The following is a 19,489-nucleotide window of genomic DNA, read 5'->3' on the forward strand; positions in this document are numbered from 1 at the left end:
AAGGGAATCTGTCAGGTCTGTACCAGATTCAGAGCAGATAGGTGATAGGGAGATAAAACAAATGATGGCTTTGTCTTTGCTGATGGCATTTACAGAGTTATAAAATAGCTGTAGTGCCACAAAAGTGATACTGAGCCACAGTCACTTGATCGTCCGGGAAGCCCATAGTCTGCTGCATAGTCCTATTCCGCGGAGCGACAGCAGCATATCACTGCTATTTAAGTTGTTTGTGTTTCAACATTCTGCTGTGTCCATTATATCCTATGGAGGGGGGAGGGGCTAAGGGAGATGAGTGAGCAGTGAGAAGAGACATGAAGGTCAGCTGTTTGTAGACTGTCTGGGCACTTAAAACTCTGGATTCAGGGGTCAGAAAGGTCAGTGCTTATCTAGGAACTTGCTGAGAGAAGATTGCAGGGTGTTGTGCTGTGCAGGACTGCTCCATGCTTACTCACTCCTCTCAGCCCCTACCCTCTCCATAGCCACATAATGGACAGAGAAATCCTGCTTCATCTGAAGTGAGGGGAAGGGGAGGACAATCAGGGATGCACAGTCTGGAGAGGGGGGTGAAGGGTGCCCAGCGTGGGGAGGAGGGTGAAGGGTGCCCAGCGTGGGGAGGAGGGTGAAGGGTGCCCAGGGTGGGGAGGAGGGTGAAGGGTGCCCAGCCTGGAGTGAGGAGAAGGACAGGGGGATACAGGGTGACACCAGTCTGGAATGGGGGGAGACACACAAGAGAGTGTCCAGTGTCTATTTAGGGGTCTGGTCTGGTTGTACACTATTCTATACCTAACCCCTATAATAACTGCCCTCTCCAAATATATATCACATTTATATAAACCTCACCTACTAGCTGCAGGGGTAGGGAACCTTGACTCTCCAGCTGTTGCAGAACTACAACTCCCATCATGCCTGGACAGCCAAAGTTTTAGCTTTGACTGTCCATGTATGATGGGAGTTGTAGTTTTGCAACAGCCGGGGAGCCAAGGTTCCCTACGCCAATCTATAAAGCACATGTATCTTTATATAGAGCGACCATGATACAAGAGTCATTTTTCTAAATTATTTCTATTTTGAATTTAGTGAAGCCATACCGTACTGGAGGTGGCGGAATACCTTACTGGAGGTGATGGCATACCATACTGGAGGTATTACTGCTGTTGTCTCCACTGCTGAGTGGAGTTGATCCAACCTAGGGAAATCCTAGGTTCGAACAAACTCGAAAAATTACGAACCTGCCGCATTAGATTGCTGATGCCTTACTGGTCCGTGGGGAAGGAGGAGAGTGCCTGGGTACTGACTGGAATTCTGGGAGTCAGCCTAGGTAATAGGTACCCGGGTAGTCTCCTCCATCCTCACGGACCAGGCAGGCATCAGCAATCTAATGCGTCAGGCTCGTGAATTTTCGAGTTCGATCGAACCTTGGATTTCCCAAAGTTCGATCAACTCTACTGCTGAGCGTACCTGTGCATTAGGAGACAGCACCATAGAATCAGATTACACTGGGTGTCACACTGGAGATAGATCAGGAAGCTTCGAGACAACGGCGCCTCCACAGGTACAGACAGCAGGGAGCGGAGACAACGGCGCCTCCACAGGTACAGACAGCAGGGAGCGGAGACAACGGCGCCTCCACAGGTACAGACAGCAGGGAGCGGAGACAACGGCGCCTCCACAGGTACAGACAGCAGGGAGCGGAGACAGCGGCGCCTCTGTTAAAGTACTTAGGGACCAAATTTTAAATGGGAAAATTGAAAGTACTTTAAAAAAAATGCTGATGAAGCCCAGAGCTGCCTGATAATCATTCTTCATAAAAACATTCCAGGTACACAGTAAATATGACATTATGTATCCCATATTGTGAACACCACACTAGTGCTGCCAGTCGAGATGAGCAAATCGTTCATCTGAACAATCGCTTATCAAAACTCATAAAAAAAAAAATAATAATAATAATTATATGAAGAGATATCCCAAAGTCTCTAAATGGGAAAGGTAATCCAGGTGCCCTGAGGGTTTGTTTTTTTTTACAGTGTGAACATAGCACATAGATAAAAAAAAAAAAAAAAAGCATTGTGCAATTAACATTTTAATCAACCTACCTTGAATTACATGAGAGTTATCTTTTAAAAAGAAATTGTACAGGTATTTGGGTATGAATGCAGACATACATGCATAGGCCAGTGCTAGAGGAAAAGAAAAAGAAAATATAAATTTTCAACAATGGGGGTTACATTAGAACTATTACAGCATAAAAAACTAAAACGCTCTTCAGAAGACATAAAATGCACTTTAGATCTTCCTAATATATATATCTGTTCAAAAAACTGAATAGACTAAAAAGCGGTACTATCAGCAGTTCTGCCCAATGAACCTGCTGATAGTGCCACAGACGTTATTTACCTGAAGGGGCTGAAGAGCATTTGGGGCGTCACCCATCGGGCGGAGCACCAGCTAGGTCCTCCCCCTTCCGTGCCGCTCACTATGCATATATGAATATGCATACTGGGCCGTCCTGAGCAACCCGCTCCAGTGCTGGGCAGCATGGGAGGGGGCTGCTTAGGGCCACCCACTATGCACATTCATATAAGCATAGCGAGCGGCACATAAGGGGGCGGACCTAGCTGGTGCTCCGCCCGATGGGTGACGCCCCAAATGCTCTTAAGCCCCTCATTAGCATAGGGACAATTATCTAATACCTAAAGAAAGCGGAGGAGAAGAGAGGATTCATTAACATTACTGCAGTCATCAGGTAAAGAACGTCTGCAGCATATCAGCAGGTTTATTAGGCAGACTGCGCAGCTTTAAAAAATTTCTTATAGAAACATTTTAAACGTTCACATTTTTGGCCTCCTAAAATAAACTCAGTCTACAAAAATGGTTAAATATGTATTTAAAGGGGTTGTTTTAAAAAAAAAATAAAAAAAAATTATTATTTTTATATATATATATATATATATATATATATATATATATATATATATATATATATATATATCTTTCAAAGCAACTGCATTCATAAAGTGCCAGAAATTTGTAATAAAAAATATCAAGTCTTCAGCTGCTGTATGTCCTGCAGGAAGTGGTGTATTCTCTCCAGTCTGAAACTGCGCTCTCTGCTGCCACCTCTGTCCATAACAGGAACTTTCCAGAGCAGCAGCAAATCCCCATGGAAAACCTGTTCTCCAGACTGGAAAGAATACACCACTTCCTGCAGGACATACAGCAGCTGATAAAAAAAACTCAAGTGTTCCCGTACTTATTAGAAGTAAATTACAAATCTCTGACACATGCATTCAAGTTCAGAACTTAAAGAAACCGCCTATAGGAAGGATAATAAGCCCAGAATGACAAATTGTTGTGAGAGGTAAATGACAGAATTAGACAAACCAGTGGGTGGCTGAATACTATTAAGTCTTTCATCATTCTAGTTTAACCTGGAGTCATTACTGCATTATTCTATACAGTACTAGATACTACTGAAAACCTTATTATAAGGGACAGACGCATAAAGTGAGATCCATCAACAAAGTACAATACTAAATAAAACCTGTGAATTCAACCATCAAACGTCTATGTAATGGTAATTAGTTTTATTGTTTTTTTTTTACAGGTATAACTGGAGCTGCACCATTAATGTAATTGATAGAGGTGAAGGGGCTGCTTGGGTGGTCCGGTAATAGGAATCTGTGAGGGGGGGGGGGGGGGGGGGGGAGTTGCAGCTGAGGAGTAATGGTGCTGTAAAAACAAGACTCCATCTTTATCTCTGCCATCTGAGGTTATAACATAACAATGCTATGGGACCTGGCGCTGTCTCATTCATAATAAAGCTAATATATCACTGTAGGTAATTGAGGAGGAGGAGACTCAGATAGGAGATAGAGGGATCTCATGTTCTCATAGAAAGTGTTAAAAAAAAAAAAAGAGTTAAAAAAATGCTAACTATTGTTTTCTCCAATAACAACTATTATGTGAGAGAAGGGATTTAGCTGTGGGTGTAGTGATGTTACCAGACATAAAGCTCTAAAGGGGTGGTCCAGGCTTAGGGCCCTATTACACAAGACGATTATCGTGTGAAAAATCGTTAAATTGTTTGAATTTAAACGATAATCGTTCTGTGTAATTGCAGGCAACGATCGAAAAATAGTTTGTATGTCGTTGATTTAGGGCCCTATTCCACGGGACAATTATTGTTCGCATAATCGTTAACGATAAACGATCTCAAACGACCGCTATTGCGAAAGACCTGAAATTGTTCACCCATTTACACGAAACAATGATCGTTCTTGCGGTCCTCTTGTCGTCGCTATTGCGTTCGTTGCTACTGCGAATGATGTCTTATTCCACGCCAACGAGCAACAATAAAAATAGGTCCAGGTCTTACGTGATCAACAATTTCTCGTTCGTCGTTTAATCGTTAACTGCTATTCAACCGAACAATTATCACTTCAATAGGAATAGGGCCCTTAGATCTGAACCTAAAATTATTGTTAAGCGTTCGCTAATCGTTCGCAGTAATTCCACGTTCGTTCGTTCAAGTTCCACATTTTTTCACAAATCGTTCAGTGTGATTGCACATTGTTCATTGTTTTGCTGGGATCAGATGGAGTAAACTATCGTAGTAATGATCGCAATAACGATCGTAACAAACGATTATCGTTCCGTGTAATATGGTGAATGATTTCAGGATAACGCTAAACATCCTGGTCTGAGATTGTTTATCGTTAAAAATCGCTCCGTGTAATAGGACCCTTAGAAAAACATGTCTGCTTTCTTTCAGAGACAATGCCTCTCATTTCCTCAGTTTGGATGTGGTTTTGAAGCCGAGTTCCATTAAAGTGAATGGGACTAAATTGTAATTCCATACACAACCTGAGGACAGTACTGGTTAGTAGCTGTAGTTGTATTAAAGGGGTAGTGCGGCAGTAAGCAATTATTCACTAAATAACACACATTACAAAGTTATACAACTTTGTAATGTATGTTATGTTAGTAAATCGCCCCCTTCCCCATGTTTCCCCCCACCCACGCCACCCCCGGAAGTGTAGTGCTCTATACTCACCTGATCCGCGTCGACCCCCGTCCGCCATCTTGAGACAATGATGTCATCTTCAGGTTATGCTGGAATGCTGGAATCTCTTGCTGCTCTATCACATGGGGGCACATTTATCAAACAGGCGTTGACCATGCAGAGATCTACTCCTGCTCAGGAGTAAGTGTAGATTTCTGTGTAGGGTTCTGCCGGCTTTACTAAGAGCTGTGCCCCTCTAGGTAAATCTGACTGGTAAATGGGGACAGGGCTTTATTTAAAGTGACACTGCACCCCCCTTTTTGCATTCTGACTTCTCTACACAGGTGTAATGGGTAAATTTAGCAGTTTTCATACCTTAATTTATATCATACGTCATGGTGCTTGTTCAAGTAAAAAGTCATCTTTTATCAACTGCAGATTGTGCTAAGTAGGCGGGGTAGGCAGTAGCGCCACTTAGCCCCGCCCACAGTGCCACCTTTGGCCCCACCCCTTTGTAATGTCATCGGCACACAGGCCCCACCCCCTTGCCAACCATTCGAACAGGCTGGCCTAAAGGTCTAGGTCCCATGTGCAAGGGCCTATGTGCAGATGACGTCACAGAGGGCGGGGCCAACTGTGGTGCTGTGGGCGGGGCTAAGTGCTGCTACTGTGTGAAGCCTCACCCACATTGCACAATCTGCAGTTGATAAAAAATGACTTTTTACTTGAACAAGCACCATGACGTATGATATAAAATAAGGTATGAAAACTGCAAAATTTACCTATTACACCTGTGTAGAGAAGTCAGAATGCAAAAAGGGGGGTGCAGTGTCACTTTAAGACTGGCGTGCGAGTACCACAGTCTTGATAAATGTCCCCCATAGTGTTATCCATACCTCGAAGCATCTACCTGTTTTGGTGATATGGACTATACCTTTTCTTAATATAGTAGATGCAGAATATGGAGTCAACACTTGAAAAGATGTTTAAGATGGGGGGGTGGGGGGGTGTCACAGATTAATGTCAAAAACCAGGAACTTACCTTCATTGTTAAAATTCAAATAGAGAAATGGTGCACACAAGGAATCCAAACCTGACAATATAAGAAAGAAACAATCTCAAACACAGAAATAAATCTCTACCTCAACATCAAAGACTGACTAGTGATAACCTATTAAAAGACTCCTGTTATTGGGCTGTCTTCCTTAAAGAGACTCTGTCAGCAGGTTTAGGCTGTCCTATATCAGAGTAGTATTAACTAGTGACAGAGAAGCTGAACAGAATGATGTATCACTTACATTGTTCTGTGCAGCTGATCCAGAGATCTCCTCCTGAATAACATGGACAATAATTAGTCCTCTCCATTATGTGCATGAGCCCAGTAGTCCTGGATATTCATGAGAAGCAGAAAACTCCGCCCACCAGTTGCTGATTGGCAGTTATCTATCCATGCTGTGTATAGGCAGTCACCTGTCAGTCAGCAGCTGGAGGGCGGGGGGGGGGGGGGGGTGTGTGACAAGAATCCTATTCTCCTGCATATTAGGAGAACGGCTGAACAAAATTATGTAAGTAATACACCGCCCTAGTCAGCATTTTTATGCTGCTCTCATTTAAGGTGGAATAAACCTAGTGACAGATTCCCTTTAAGGTTCTCTACTAGAGACGAATGAACCTTGAGTGTGTTTGGGTTCATCTAAATCTGAGCGTGAAACATTTGAATACTGGTGGCTGAAAGAGTTAAATGCAGCCCTTAGGCTGCCTGGAAAACACGGATACAGCCATAGGCCATGTTCATACTAGGTATGAGACCAGCTGTTCCGTGACCTGGCCAGGTCATGGAACGGCCGGTCTCTGAAAAGATCATCCCGGCCGGTACTGCGGTGCACGCCCGCATCAGAACTCTCCACTGCACACTATGGAGCGAGCGTCCTGAGCCACTCGCTCCACAATGTGCACTGACAGGGTCAGAAAACTGACATGTCAGTTGTTTGCGATGCCGCTAGGGATCCCGGCCGGAGCATATACCACACGTATACGCTCTGGCCAGGGTTCCCATAGACAGCAAGGTAACGTATATTTTCGGAATAATCAATGTGCAACAACGGCAGTAGTTATACGAATATAAACGTTGTGTGAACATAGTCCTAGGCTGTATCTAGGTTTTCTAGGACTCCCTAGGTCTGCATCCAACTTCTGTAGACACTGGTAATCGAATGCCGGACGTTCAGGTTTGGACAAATTCAAACGTTCTCGAGGTTCGCTCATCTCTGTTCTGCTCTCTACTCTTATGGTAGTATGAACACTGATTGTCCAAAAACCGAAGAAAAAAGTTTAATAAGGAATAGATCTTTCACAGTCACTGCTGCAAGCACAGCTCTTCTATTGATGCTGAGGTAGCTTGTTGTAAATCATTGCAGGGAAATATAAACCGCTACATTACAGTAAAGCCGAAGCTTTTTAGATCGGCTCCACAGAGAACATTTTAAACGAAAAAGAGCAGCACACAAAGACAAAAAAGCTGTGTTGGAAGCATGTTTCCTGGGGATTTGACCAACTGTTCCCAAACTCTAAAGAACAAATGTAAAAAAAGACAGCACACAATCCTCCGATTCTCCTCTGACAACCTGGGGACAGGAAGCCTTGTGCACTTTCGGTAAATCTGGACTGAAGTGATAGTAGTGCAGCGGTTGTATGATTCTGAATCCAGATGTGGCAAAAAATTACATTTAAAGAAGAAGAATTCCCACCAACAGTAAAAACGGCAAACAGGCGGGGTGGGTGAGGAGAAAAAAAAAAGTAAAATCACCCGTCCCCGTGCCTCTGTTGCGCCACTCTGGAGTCCTGTTCATAGCCACCAGCTGTCATCTACTGCAGGAAACCGAGGACGTCATCTACCCGGCTCCTGCAGCAGTAACGTCCCAGCCTGGCTGAGTCATTGCCTGTTCAGCGGTGTTCCACCCCAGTCACTGATTGGCTGGGCAGGCAATCACTCAGCTGGGGTCGTGACGTTGCAGCTAGCCAAGCTGCAGGACCCAAGCTGATGTTAAAAGGACCTGCAGCGGTGCTATGAGACACCATGAACGGGCGAGTTAACTTGCTATAAGTGCTATTTTTACTGTTTGTGGAACTCCTCCTTTACTTATATTTAAAAGACATATTGGGAGAGATTTATCAAACATGATGTAAAGTGAAGCTGGCTCAGTTGCCCCTAGCAACCAATCAGATTCCACCTTTCATTTTCCAAAGAGTCTGCGAGGAATGAAAGGTGGAATCTGATTGGTTGCTAGGGGCAACTGAGCCAGTTTCACTTTACACCATGTTTGATAAATCTCCCCCATTCACTTTAGCAAAGACAAATCCAACTGCCTCCATAAACTGAAAACAAACCTTATGCGCAGTCTGATTATTTACTTATTTGTTACTCTTCTCTATCTGCCATCCCTTTATGGGAAAGTTTGATGTTAGACATTTTTTTTTAAAAAAGAGCAGGTGAGGAAGTGGCTTCCCCCAGACTAGGAAGTGGCCAGGGGATCGGGAACAGGGGCGCCGCAATGATGAGGCGACCTGAATCGTCTGCCTCAGGCGGCGCCACCAGCTGTCACCATGGGGGCGGCATTCAGTGGCAGATTATAATATGAGCGGTTCGGGCGGCCGCCCACATTATAATCCGCCACTGACTGTACCCAGGGCCGCTTTAACCAGAGGGCACATGGTGCACGTGCACCGGGCCCACTGGTTAAAGGGGCCCCCCCCGAGCAGGCCGGCCGTTGCTATGTGCGACCAATGCGGTCGCACAGGGCTCCGGCCACCAGCCTGTCATGGGGGAGCGCCATGGATGGGTAATCTACTTACCACTCCATGGCGCCCCCTGCAGGGCCCCCCCGTCCGCCGCTGCCCCCGTCCGCTGCTGCTGCGGCGCTTCAGCGCTGCAGCAGCAGCGACACTGACAGAGAGAGAGCCATTGGCTCCCTCCCTGTCAGTCACTCACTCTTGTGGCCGCACTTCCTGCGGTCACAAGAGGCCGCACTCTCCCTCTAGCGGCCGACGTCACTGGAGCGTCGGCGCGAGGGTAAGGGGAGTGCAGCCTCTTGTGACCGGAGGAAGTGCGGCCACAGGAGGGAAGAGAAGAGGAACGCGTGGACCTAGGTGAGTAACAGTGTTTGTTTTTTTCAATGTTATATAGCAGGGGGAGCTATATACTATGGGGGGGGGGGGGGGGGGGCGCAGGGGGAGCTATATACTATGGGGGGGGGCACAGGGGGCTATATACTATGGGGGAGAACAGGGGGCTATATACTATGGGGGAGAACGGGGGTTATATACTATTGGGGAGCACAGGGGGGCTATATACTATGGGGGAGAACGGGGGCTATATACTATTGGGGAGCAAAGGGGGGCTATATACTATGGGGGAGCACAGGGGAGCTATATACTATGGGGGAGCTATATACTATCAGGGAGCACAGGGGGGCTATATACTATGGGGGAGAACGGGGGCTATATACTATTGGGGAGCACAGGGGGCTATATACTATGGGGGAGAACGGGGGCTATATACTATGGGGGAGCACAGGGGGCTATATACTATGGGGGAGCACAGGGGGCTATATACTATGGGGGAGCACAGGGGGCTATATACTATGGGGGAGCACAGGGGGCTATACACTATGGGGGAGCACAGGGGAGCTATATACTATTGGGGAGCACAGGGGAGCTATATACTATTGGGAAGCACAGGGGGCTATATACTATTGGGGAGCACAGGGGAGCTATATACTATGGGGGAGCACAGGGGAGCTATATACTTTGGGGGAGCACAGGGGGCTATATACTATGGGGGAGCACAGGGGAGCTATATACTTTGGGGGAGCACAGGGGGCTATATACTATGGGGGAGCACAGGGGAGCTATATACTATGGGGGAGCACAGGGGAGCTATATACTATGGGGGAGCACAGGGGGCTATATACTATGGGGGAGCACAGGGGGCTATATACTATGGGGGAGCACAGGGGAGCTATATACTATGGGGGAGCACAGGGGGCTATACACTATGGGGGAGAACGGGGGCTATATACTATTGGGGAGCACAGGGGGCTATATACTATGGGGGAGCACAGGGGGCTATATACTATGGGGGAGCACAGGGGAGCTATATACTATGGGGGAGCACAGGGGGCTATACACTATGGGGGAGCACAGGGGAGCTATATACTATTGGGGAGCACAGGGGAGCTATATACTATTGGGAAGCACAGGGGGCTATATACTATTGGGGAGCACAGGGGAGCTATATACTATGGGGGAGAGCACAGGGGGCTATATACTATTGTGGGAGAGCACAGGGGGGCTATATACTATTGTGGGAGAGCACAGGGGGGCTATATACTATTGTGGGAGAGCATAGGGGGGCTATATACTATTGGGGGAGAGCACAGGGGGGCTATATACTATTGTGGGTGAGCACAGGGGGGCTATATACTATTGTGGGAGAGCACAGGGGGGCTATATACTATTGTGGGAGAGCATAGGGGGGGCTATATACTACTGGGGAGAGTGCACAGGGGGGCTATATACTAATGGGGGAGCGCACAGGAGGGCTGTATATAACTGGAGGAGCACATGAGGGTCTATATACTACAGGGACACCTTAAAACTATGGAGGCACAGAGGGGTGTAACTATGTAGGGGTACAGAGGGGTGTAACTACTATATAGGGGTACAAGGGACCTAACTACTGTATGTGTTGGAGCCTAAAATATTTGTCTGGCAGATTCTGGAGAGAAGATTCACAGCCAGGAGAAGACTTCAAGGTGGCCCAGGCTGGATGGAGAGAAAAAGAAAAGGTGACAGACTCTGATCGGAGAAGACGCCTCCGGTGAGTCACTGGATGTAACTTCACTCTGTTATAGGCTTGTACTGATAGGGGTCATGGTGTGGCGGTATTATGTAATGGTATCAATGGTGATATCTTTCTGTTTTGTTTAGTGCAGTTTTTATGTAATATGTAATCACTGTATGGTGGAAATAGTGTTATAAGGTAACTACTGTATGTACTGGGGCTCTTGATACAGTGTGGGGGCAAATTCAGTACATTATACAATGTGCAGAAAGGTAAGGGGGGGCCCACTCTTGAGGGCTGTGCACTGGGCCCACCAATGTATTAAAACGGCCCTGACTGTACCATGTACTGGAGCCCCCCCGCCCCCGGGCAGTATCTGTAATGAGATGCTGTGAGCGGGGGAGACTGTATTCATAAGCGCCGCGCTGTACTAAATCAGCCGCGCGGTGCTGATACTACAGCGCGGCGCTTATGAATACAGTCCCCCCCGCTCACAGCATCTCATTACAGATACTTCCCGGGGGCGGGGGGGCTCCAGTACATGCATTCCACGTCCGTGATCCGTCAGGATCACGGAACGTGGGAATGCAGCCTTAGTCCCCCGCTGATGTGCGGCTGCCCGGGGTGTCCCGTCCTGTCCCCGGCAGCGCGCGCATCAGAGAGCTCCCCGTGCGCCGGAAGTCACAGGCACAGGCGCACGGTGAGCTCTGTGATGCGCGCGCTGCCGGGGACAGGACGGGACACCCCGGGCAGCCGCACATCAGCCGGGACCAGACCAGAGAGGCTCGACGGGGGAACGGATGGCAGGTGAGTTGTGTGCTGTTTTTTGTTTTTGTTTTATCTGCTGTGCAGGGGGGGGGGGGAGAGGGGGACCATCTATAAGGTAGGGGGGGGAAGGGGGCCATCTATAAGGGAGGGGGGAAAGAGGGGGACGATCTATAAGGGAGGGGGGAAAGAGGGGGACGATCTATAAGGGGGGGGGACCATCTATAAGGGAGGGGGAGAGGGAAGAGGGGGACCATCTATAGGGGGGGGCCATCTATAAGGGAGGGGGAGAGGGAAGAGGGGGACCATCTATAAGGGAGGGGGGAAAGAGGGGGACCATCTATAAGGGGGGGACCATCTATAAGGGAGGGGCGGGAGGGGGACCGTCTATAAGGGGGGGGAAGAGGGGGACCATGTATAAGGGGGAGAGGGGGACCATCTATAAGGGAGGGGGAAAGAGGGGGACCATCTATAAGGGGGCATCTATAAGGGAGGGGGGAGAGGGGGACCATGTATAAGGGGGGGAGGGGGCCATCTATAAGGGAAAGGGGACCATCTATAAGGGAGGGGGAGAGAGGGAAGAGGGGGACCATCTATAAGGGGGGGGAAAGAGGGGGACCATCTATAAGGGGGGGGGAGAGGGGGACCATCTATAAGGGGGGGAGAGAGGGAAGAGGGGGACCAACTATAAGGGGGGGGGAAGAGGGGGACCATCTATAAGGGGGGAAGAGGGGGACCATCTATAAGGGAGGGAAAAGAGGGGGACCATCTATAAGGGAGGGGGGAGAGGGGGACCATCGATAAGGGAGGGGGGAGAGGGGGACCATCTATAAGGGGGGGAGAGGGGGACCATCTATAAGGGAGAGGGGACCATCTATAAGGGGGGGAAGAGGGGGACCATCTATAAGGGGGGAAGAGGGGGACCATCTATAAGGGGGGAAGAGGGGGACCATCTCCTAAAAGATCAGCACCCTCCTCTCCTGACATCCTCTGTGCTGCTGGGACTTCTCCTATAGGATTAGCACCCTCCTCTCCTGACATCCTCTGTGCTGCTGGGACCTCTCCTATAGGATTAGCACCCTCATCTCCTGACATCCTCTGTGCTGCTGGGACCTCTCCTATAGGATTAGCCCCCTCCTCTCGTGACATCCTCTGTGCTGCTGGGACCTCTCCTATAAAGTCAGCCCCCTCCTCTCCTGACATCCTCTGTGCAGCAAGGGACCAAACATTATGTTTATTGGGGACAGCAGTGGGGGGGGGGGGGCAGTAGTGGATTATAATGTGGGCGGATTGACGGGGGGGGGGGGGGGGGCGTCATTCTATAGTTCGCCTCGGGCAGCAGAGAGGCTAGAATCACCCCTGATCGGGAACCATAGTGGGGGTGACAGTGGACCGCAGCGCTGGAGTCAGGGAGGTACAGTAGGTGTATGTTGTTATGTTCAGCCACATATTCCGAAAAAAATAAATGTCCAACACCGAACTTCTCCCATTTACCCATCAAAACTTATGACTTATCCTAAAGATACACCATCAACAGCGAATCAAAAACAATAAATCGGGCAAACAACGGCGCCCATATATAACCACAGCGTATGTAACTAGAAACTTCGACTCCAAACATTGAGTAGTTGCTGTGCCGGATTACTGCAGCTCAGTTCCCATTTAATTCAGTAGGAGCTTATAGTGTATTGTCTCTATGTCCTGAATACATACTGTATGTACACACTAATAGAGTTGGAATAATTCAGTGTGTTCTTGGTTGTGGAAGGAAACTTACTTGCTCCAGCTATGTTTACATACACAAACTTGGGGATTCATGTAATGACACTTTGGTCAGCACACATTACCTTGCCAATATACGAGGTTCGGATGCGACACCACCCAAGCTTTCAAGACCCTTCGAAATTTTGCATGTCCTTCAGGTGATGACAGGAGCTCATCATACTGATGACATCTTGGGATATCTACCTCAATCTGAAAAAAAGTGAGCAGAAAATTCACATGCGAGGGTGACAAAAAAAACAAATAATGTGTATTCTTCTTCTACCCAGACAGCACTTCGGGTCCCCATACACTTATATGTGGGTGGCATCCAGAGACGCCACCCACAGATGTCGTCAATGGAGATAGGGCTCAGGCCTTCTCGGAGAGATAAGCCCTTACCCCTCCCCAAAGAGAACCCAGGAATGCTCAGACGTGCAGAACGGTCCGGTGTGTGGGGAGGACAGGAGGGCGACGGGAGAGGTAGCGGTTATTGAAAGTGTATGGCCAGTTTTAGGTATGAAAGCCAAAGGGTTAACCAAAGGACTGGGTTTTCCAGGAGTATTTTCGACCTAACAGGTAACTAATGTTTCAGAAAACTGCACAGATGTCAGAAGTTTATAAAATAATCCTAAAACCTTGCATTTTCCATTCTCATTATTAAGATGAGACTCTATGGGGGAGATTTATCAAACATGGTGTAAAGTGAGACTGGCTCAGTTGCCCCTAGCAACCAATCAGATTCCACCTTTCATTCCTCACAGACTCTTTGGAAAATGAAAGATGGAATCTGATTGGTTGCTAAGGGCAACTGAGCCAGTTTCACTTTACACCATGTTTGATAATTCTCCCTCTATGTGCTGTCTGTGATAATAGAGAGACTGCTGTAAAGTAACCTGGACAGCATTACAATGAAAGGTGACACCAGGAAATAGAGTAGACAATAGATGAAGCTCAAAGCTCAGCTACCCCGTCCCTGTGGGATGACCTCTTCAAAGACCACACAGCATACCCACACACCAGTCCCATTCGTGTCCATGGGACAGCTCCTGTCTATTGTTGCCTATGTCCATGGGGCTTGCTATAAAGCTTATCACTAAACAGCTCTGGCAAGATGGCAGCCCTCATGAAAATGCAGGAAAAATGAATCAACAGGAAAAAATTTTTTAATCAGGAAATAGATGTTAAAAAAAGAACACGTGTATCTGTCTCTCATCGATAAAAAAAAAAAAAAAAATCTAGGCAACATGCTCCCTGTAATGCTTACCTGACGGTCAGTCGGAATCGGTGTGTCTTTGTCTGTAGAGTCATACTTTTCTTGTATTGCACCCTTTAAAAAGGCAATATTTAAAAAAAAAGTTTAGACCGACTAAATAATTATCATTTAATAAGAGAAAAAAGTCTCCCTTTAAAGAGTCATTTCAGGGTAATTTTTCTGAAAACAATATCTATAGTACAAGCGATTTTAAGAAACTCTGTAATAGGTTTTATTTATCAAAAGAGTTTCCTGAAAAAGCTGTTTTTCTAGCTCCCCCCCTGACTTCTGAAGAAGCAGGATTTCTGTGTCCATTATGCTCTATGGAGAGGGGAGGGGCTGAGAGGAGTGAGTGAGTACGGAGCAGTCCTGCACAGCACAACACCCTGCAATCTTCTCTCAGCAAGTTCCTAGATAACCACTGACCTTTCTGACCCCTGAATCCAGCAATTTAGGTGCCCAGAAAGTCTACAAACAGCTGACCTTCATGTCTATTCTTCCTGCTCACTCATCTTCCTCGGCCCCTCCCCCCTCCGTAGGATATAATGGACACAGCAGAACCCGCCTTCACTGGCTTCTCTGTAATGAAGACGGGTTTGCCTGATAATGCACAGATAAGAAGTCAGGGGGGGAGGCTGGGAAATAGCTTTTTGAGTGCAGAAAGAGGATTTTTTGCCTAATAAAACCTATTATAGAGTTTCTTAAAATCGCTTATACTGATTTCTGCAAAAAAAGAAAAAGACAGTTACACTTTAAAGAAGTTGATGGCCCTGTATAAATAAATAGGTCAATGATACCTCCACTCTCTAAACGGACACAAATACCAGACGTGACTGCAAGTGTGAAATGAGGATAAAAAGTTACAAAAGGCTTCTTGTTGTCTACAGACGTATCAGCACCTCCTCTATGATGGAGGAGATATAATCTGTCTAGATTTTTATCAAATATGATACTCATTGAGCATGATACTCACTTCTACACCCAGAAGTGCTGCCCAGGTTAATCCTCGCAATAGCGGAGGAATGTCCACTCTAGCCTCCTTCCAGATCAGATTCTTCTTGTATGGATAAGCCTTGAAAACATGAAGAAATGCAGAAATACTTAAAGAGTTTAAGTAAATCATATTCCAGACAAAACAAAGAAAGGACAAACCTAACCTTTATTTGTGCCAGTGCATTGGTAGGCTATGCTAGTAAGAGTGGTCCACATTACTACCATGGCACTTATGTGGCCCATCACAGATATATACAGACAGATACACAAACATTGTAGGTAGCCAGCAAACCTATACAGAGAAACCTTGGATTATGAGCATAATTTGTCCGGGGATCATGTTTATAATCCATATCACTCGCACTCAAAGCAAGTTTTTCCATAAAAAATAACTAAAAATGCAGACGATTAGTTTCAGAAACAAAAAATAGGGTACCGTATTTTACGGCGTATAAGGCGACTTTGAGGCTGGGTTCACACTACGTATATTTCAGTCAGTATTGTGGTCCTCATATTGCAACCAAAACCAGTGGATTAAAAACACAGAAAGGCTCTGTCCACACAATGTTGAAATTGAGTGGATGTCCGCCATATAACAGTAAATAACGGCCATTATTTCAATATAACAGCCGTTGTTCTAAAATAACAGCAAATATTTGCCATTAAATGGCGGCCATCCACTCAATTTCAACATTGTGTGAACAGAGCCTTTCTGTGTTTTCAATCCACTCCTGGTTTTGGTTGCAATATGAGGACCAGAATACTGACTAAAATATACGTAGTGTGAACCCAGCCTTAAGCAGATTGTCAGGGGTTCACCTTATATGCCGTAAAATGTTAACCCCTGCCTGACCGCAGCCCTGCTAACTGCAGCTAAATTAAAAGAAAATCAAAAAACCTTTAACTCGCCTGGGGCCCGTTCCTGGCATTGGTGCGCCTCCCGTACTGTTCCCGGCGCAGACAACTACCTGCGCTGGAGACGGAGATCGCCGAACCTCTCCCGGGCAGCCGAGCGTCTCATCGGAGAGGCTCGGAGAAGCTTGGTTGCCGGAAGAGCATCGGGAGAATGAGAGAGGCTTCGGGAACTTCCGCCGCCTCTCTCATTCTCCCGAAGCTCTCCCGGCAGCAGAGCGTCTCTGATGAGACGCTCGGCTGCTGCCCGGGAGAGGTTCGGCGATCTCCGTCCTCGACACAGGTAGTGTATACCACAACGGGAGGCGCACCAATGCCGGAAACGGGCCCCAGGTTTTTTTATAGTGGTCACCGCAAACGGTGGGGATGGGGCCATTTTTGAGCCCACCTCCCCCCCACCACCACCATATGGGGCGACCGTACCCGGCGTATAAGACGACCCCCGACTTCTATAAAGATTTTTCGGGGTTAAAAAGTCTTATACGCCGGAAAATACGATAGGTAACATGTTCTGTATCAATAAAGTACACAGTCAGTAAAGAAGGGGTTATTCACTTAACTCTTCCTCTACACACAACTCCCCAGGTGGCTGCAAACCTGCTGGTGCTGGTACTAAAGCCGGCTGCCTGGAGCAGCAATCGGAGAACGGGTTAATTAAGGGGTCAGAGGGAAGCAGCAGTGATGTGGACGGGCACCTGAGGAGAGCCAGATGGTGTCCAATCACCGCCAGAGTAGCGGTGGGGTAAAATGAGAGAGCTCTCTACCCAGTACAGTATTAGGATGGGACACAGGGGGGCTTGAAATCTTGCTCGTTTACCGACAATTTTTTAAAATTATTAGCTTGTCTTGCAAAACGTTCCCAAACCAAGTTACTTGTAATCCAAGGTTGTACTGTAATTCACTTACTGTATGTTGGAAATGTATCTGAAATATACACACTGAAGTAGAAAATGGAAGCACAGCTTAAAGGGAACCAATCAGCCCAATTGGGGTGATATGGTTCCCAGGAACAATGTATAAAGCTGCTGTGCAGCTTGCGGCCTGTACAGAAGAAATTTTATTACCCGGGTGCGCGTCAGGCAGAGCGGGGAGGTAGTCATCTGGGCAGCTCCCTGTCTGGGTGTGTAGTCACCACCCTCTGCATGTCAGCGTGCTCGGAGGGGATGATTGACAGGCAGAGTGGCCCATTTCTGTCAGTGGCCTCTCTCCCTGTCAATCATCCCGCTGAGTTCACTAACAGGCAGCAGAGAGCCATGACTACACACAGGCGGGGAGCTGCCCAGATGACTACCTCCCCACCTCTGCCTGCCGCACGCCTGGGTAATAACATTTCTTTTTCTGCCATATAAAGTTTCTGCTGCAGGAACTTTATACAATGCTCCAGGGAACAATATATATGTATATATATATATATATATATATATATATATATATATATATATATATATATATATATATATGAATAATTCAAAAGTAAAGTGAGGTTTATTTCTCCCAGGCAATAGCAACGTTTCAGCTCCTCATTGGAGCCATTTTCAAACTGTGCCCTCCACCAATAGGAGTGCTGCATTCATATTCTCTCACACTACATATCCACATGCATAAATATTTTTAGCTTTTTAGAACTGCAGATTTGTAAGCTAAGGTAGTGATCATAAGGTGAGCACATAGTTTTGGACTTCCTGTCGGAAAGCAAATCCCTACGGTTGGCCGCTCTTTAGCTGATAACCGGGAACAATAGGTTGCATTCAGAGAGAACAGTAAATGTAGATAAGGCGCTCTTTGGATTTAAGCGTGCTTTCACACATCAAGCTGAGATCTAAAGGTCTGTGAGAGACGTCTGTTCAGACTAATTCAACAATATAAAAAAGGACTTACTTTAAGTAGCCTATCAAATAAGACAATCCGGTTGAGCTGATATTCGGTGTCTCGTTCTCTGATAATCAGAGGCAGGGTGGATGTAGAGAGCTCGCTGTTACTACCCGAATGAGGGACGTTTGACTGGCTGAAAAGTGATTAGAGAGACAAGAACAAATTACAGCCTTGTTATATACACGCGTGCCCCATCTGCCACTGACAGCTTGTGTCTCGCTGCCGCAGAACAGCAGTCTCTGCCATGCCCTGGCCGTGTCGGTGCCGTCTCACTCTCCAGGGAGTCGTTCATGAATCATTAATAAATAAGGATGATCAGCGTGATATTACAATGTCACTGTTAACATTCTGCGCTGCCAGTTATTTACATACAGTCAAAGCATCGCCACGTACGCCAGGTGCGATAAACATAGCGCTCAAGTGATGAGCCGTGCGCTTATAGGGCACCCAAGGGATCGGCGCTAGTGTAAAAAAAATAAATTTAAGCTGAATGATGCGAATGGAATAAATACTCCATTTACATGGGATTTATCGGCTGCAGTTACAGGAAGGAACATTATACTCACTCTTCCCCTAAGAGAGGATAATAGGCTTCCCCAGGCACATCTTTCAGTCTCTAATGGTAAAAAAATATAAATAAATAAGTAGAGGATGGAAAATCTGCATAATTATTAGATACATACAGATATATATATATAACCCATACCAAGAAAAATTCACAGCCTTATACAGTAACCAATATATTTATATAGGAAATGAGGTGATCCACCAACAATTTCAGGCTGGGTTCACACACTCTAAAACACCAGCCGTGTCACAGAACGGCCAGTGTCAGTGAAGATCCTCCCGGCTGGTACTGCAGTACCAGCCAGATGAACTTAATTCGTGCTGAAATGGGATCTGTGTGCGTCCGTATTCCAATTCACCATAGCACACAATGGAGAGTGCGGCCGGAGCCGCACTCTCCATTGTGTGAGCTGTCCATTCTGTGCGGCCGCAATTCAATCCCGGCCGGAGCATATTGTATGTGTATACATTCCGGCCAGGATTTCATTCATCCAAAGAACGTATCTTTTGAATTAAT

General features: G+C 46.7%; 2 protein-coding genes across 2 annotated transcripts in view; one reads left to right on the top strand and one right to left on the bottom strand.

The window, feature by feature from the left end:
* AIMP1 (aminoacyl tRNA synthetase complex interacting multifunctional protein 1) overlaps positions 1-19,489 on the top strand; it is a 433,090-nt gene that overhangs the window by 289,912 nt on the left and 123,689 nt on the right. The window lies entirely within an intron of this gene.
* Positions 1-19,489, bottom strand: part of TBCK (TBC1 domain containing kinase) — a 205,743-nt gene that overhangs the window by 117,351 nt on the left and 68,903 nt on the right. Inside the window, exons 13-19 of the mRNA XM_069978417.1 lie at positions 18,972-19,021; positions 18,412-18,538; positions 15,602-15,700; positions 14,641-14,703; positions 13,460-13,586; positions 6,048-6,098; positions 2,097-2,180 (exon numbers count right to left, since the gene is read on the bottom strand). Coding sequence (XP_069834518.1) covers positions 2,097-2,180; positions 6,048-6,098; positions 13,460-13,586; positions 14,641-14,703; positions 15,602-15,700; positions 18,412-18,538; positions 18,972-19,021 — 601 coding nt within the window. The remainder of the gene's footprint in view (positions 1-2,096; positions 2,181-6,047; positions 6,099-13,459; positions 13,587-14,640; positions 14,704-15,601; positions 15,701-18,411; positions 18,539-18,971; positions 19,022-19,489) is intronic.

Source organism: Dendropsophus ebraccatus, chromosome 7 (genome assembly GCF_027789765.1).
Source record: "Dendropsophus ebraccatus isolate aDenEbr1 chromosome 7, aDenEbr1.pat, whole genome shotgun sequence".
Classification (NCBI taxonomy): Eukaryota; Metazoa; Chordata; class Amphibia; order Anura; family Hylidae; genus Dendropsophus; species Dendropsophus ebraccatus.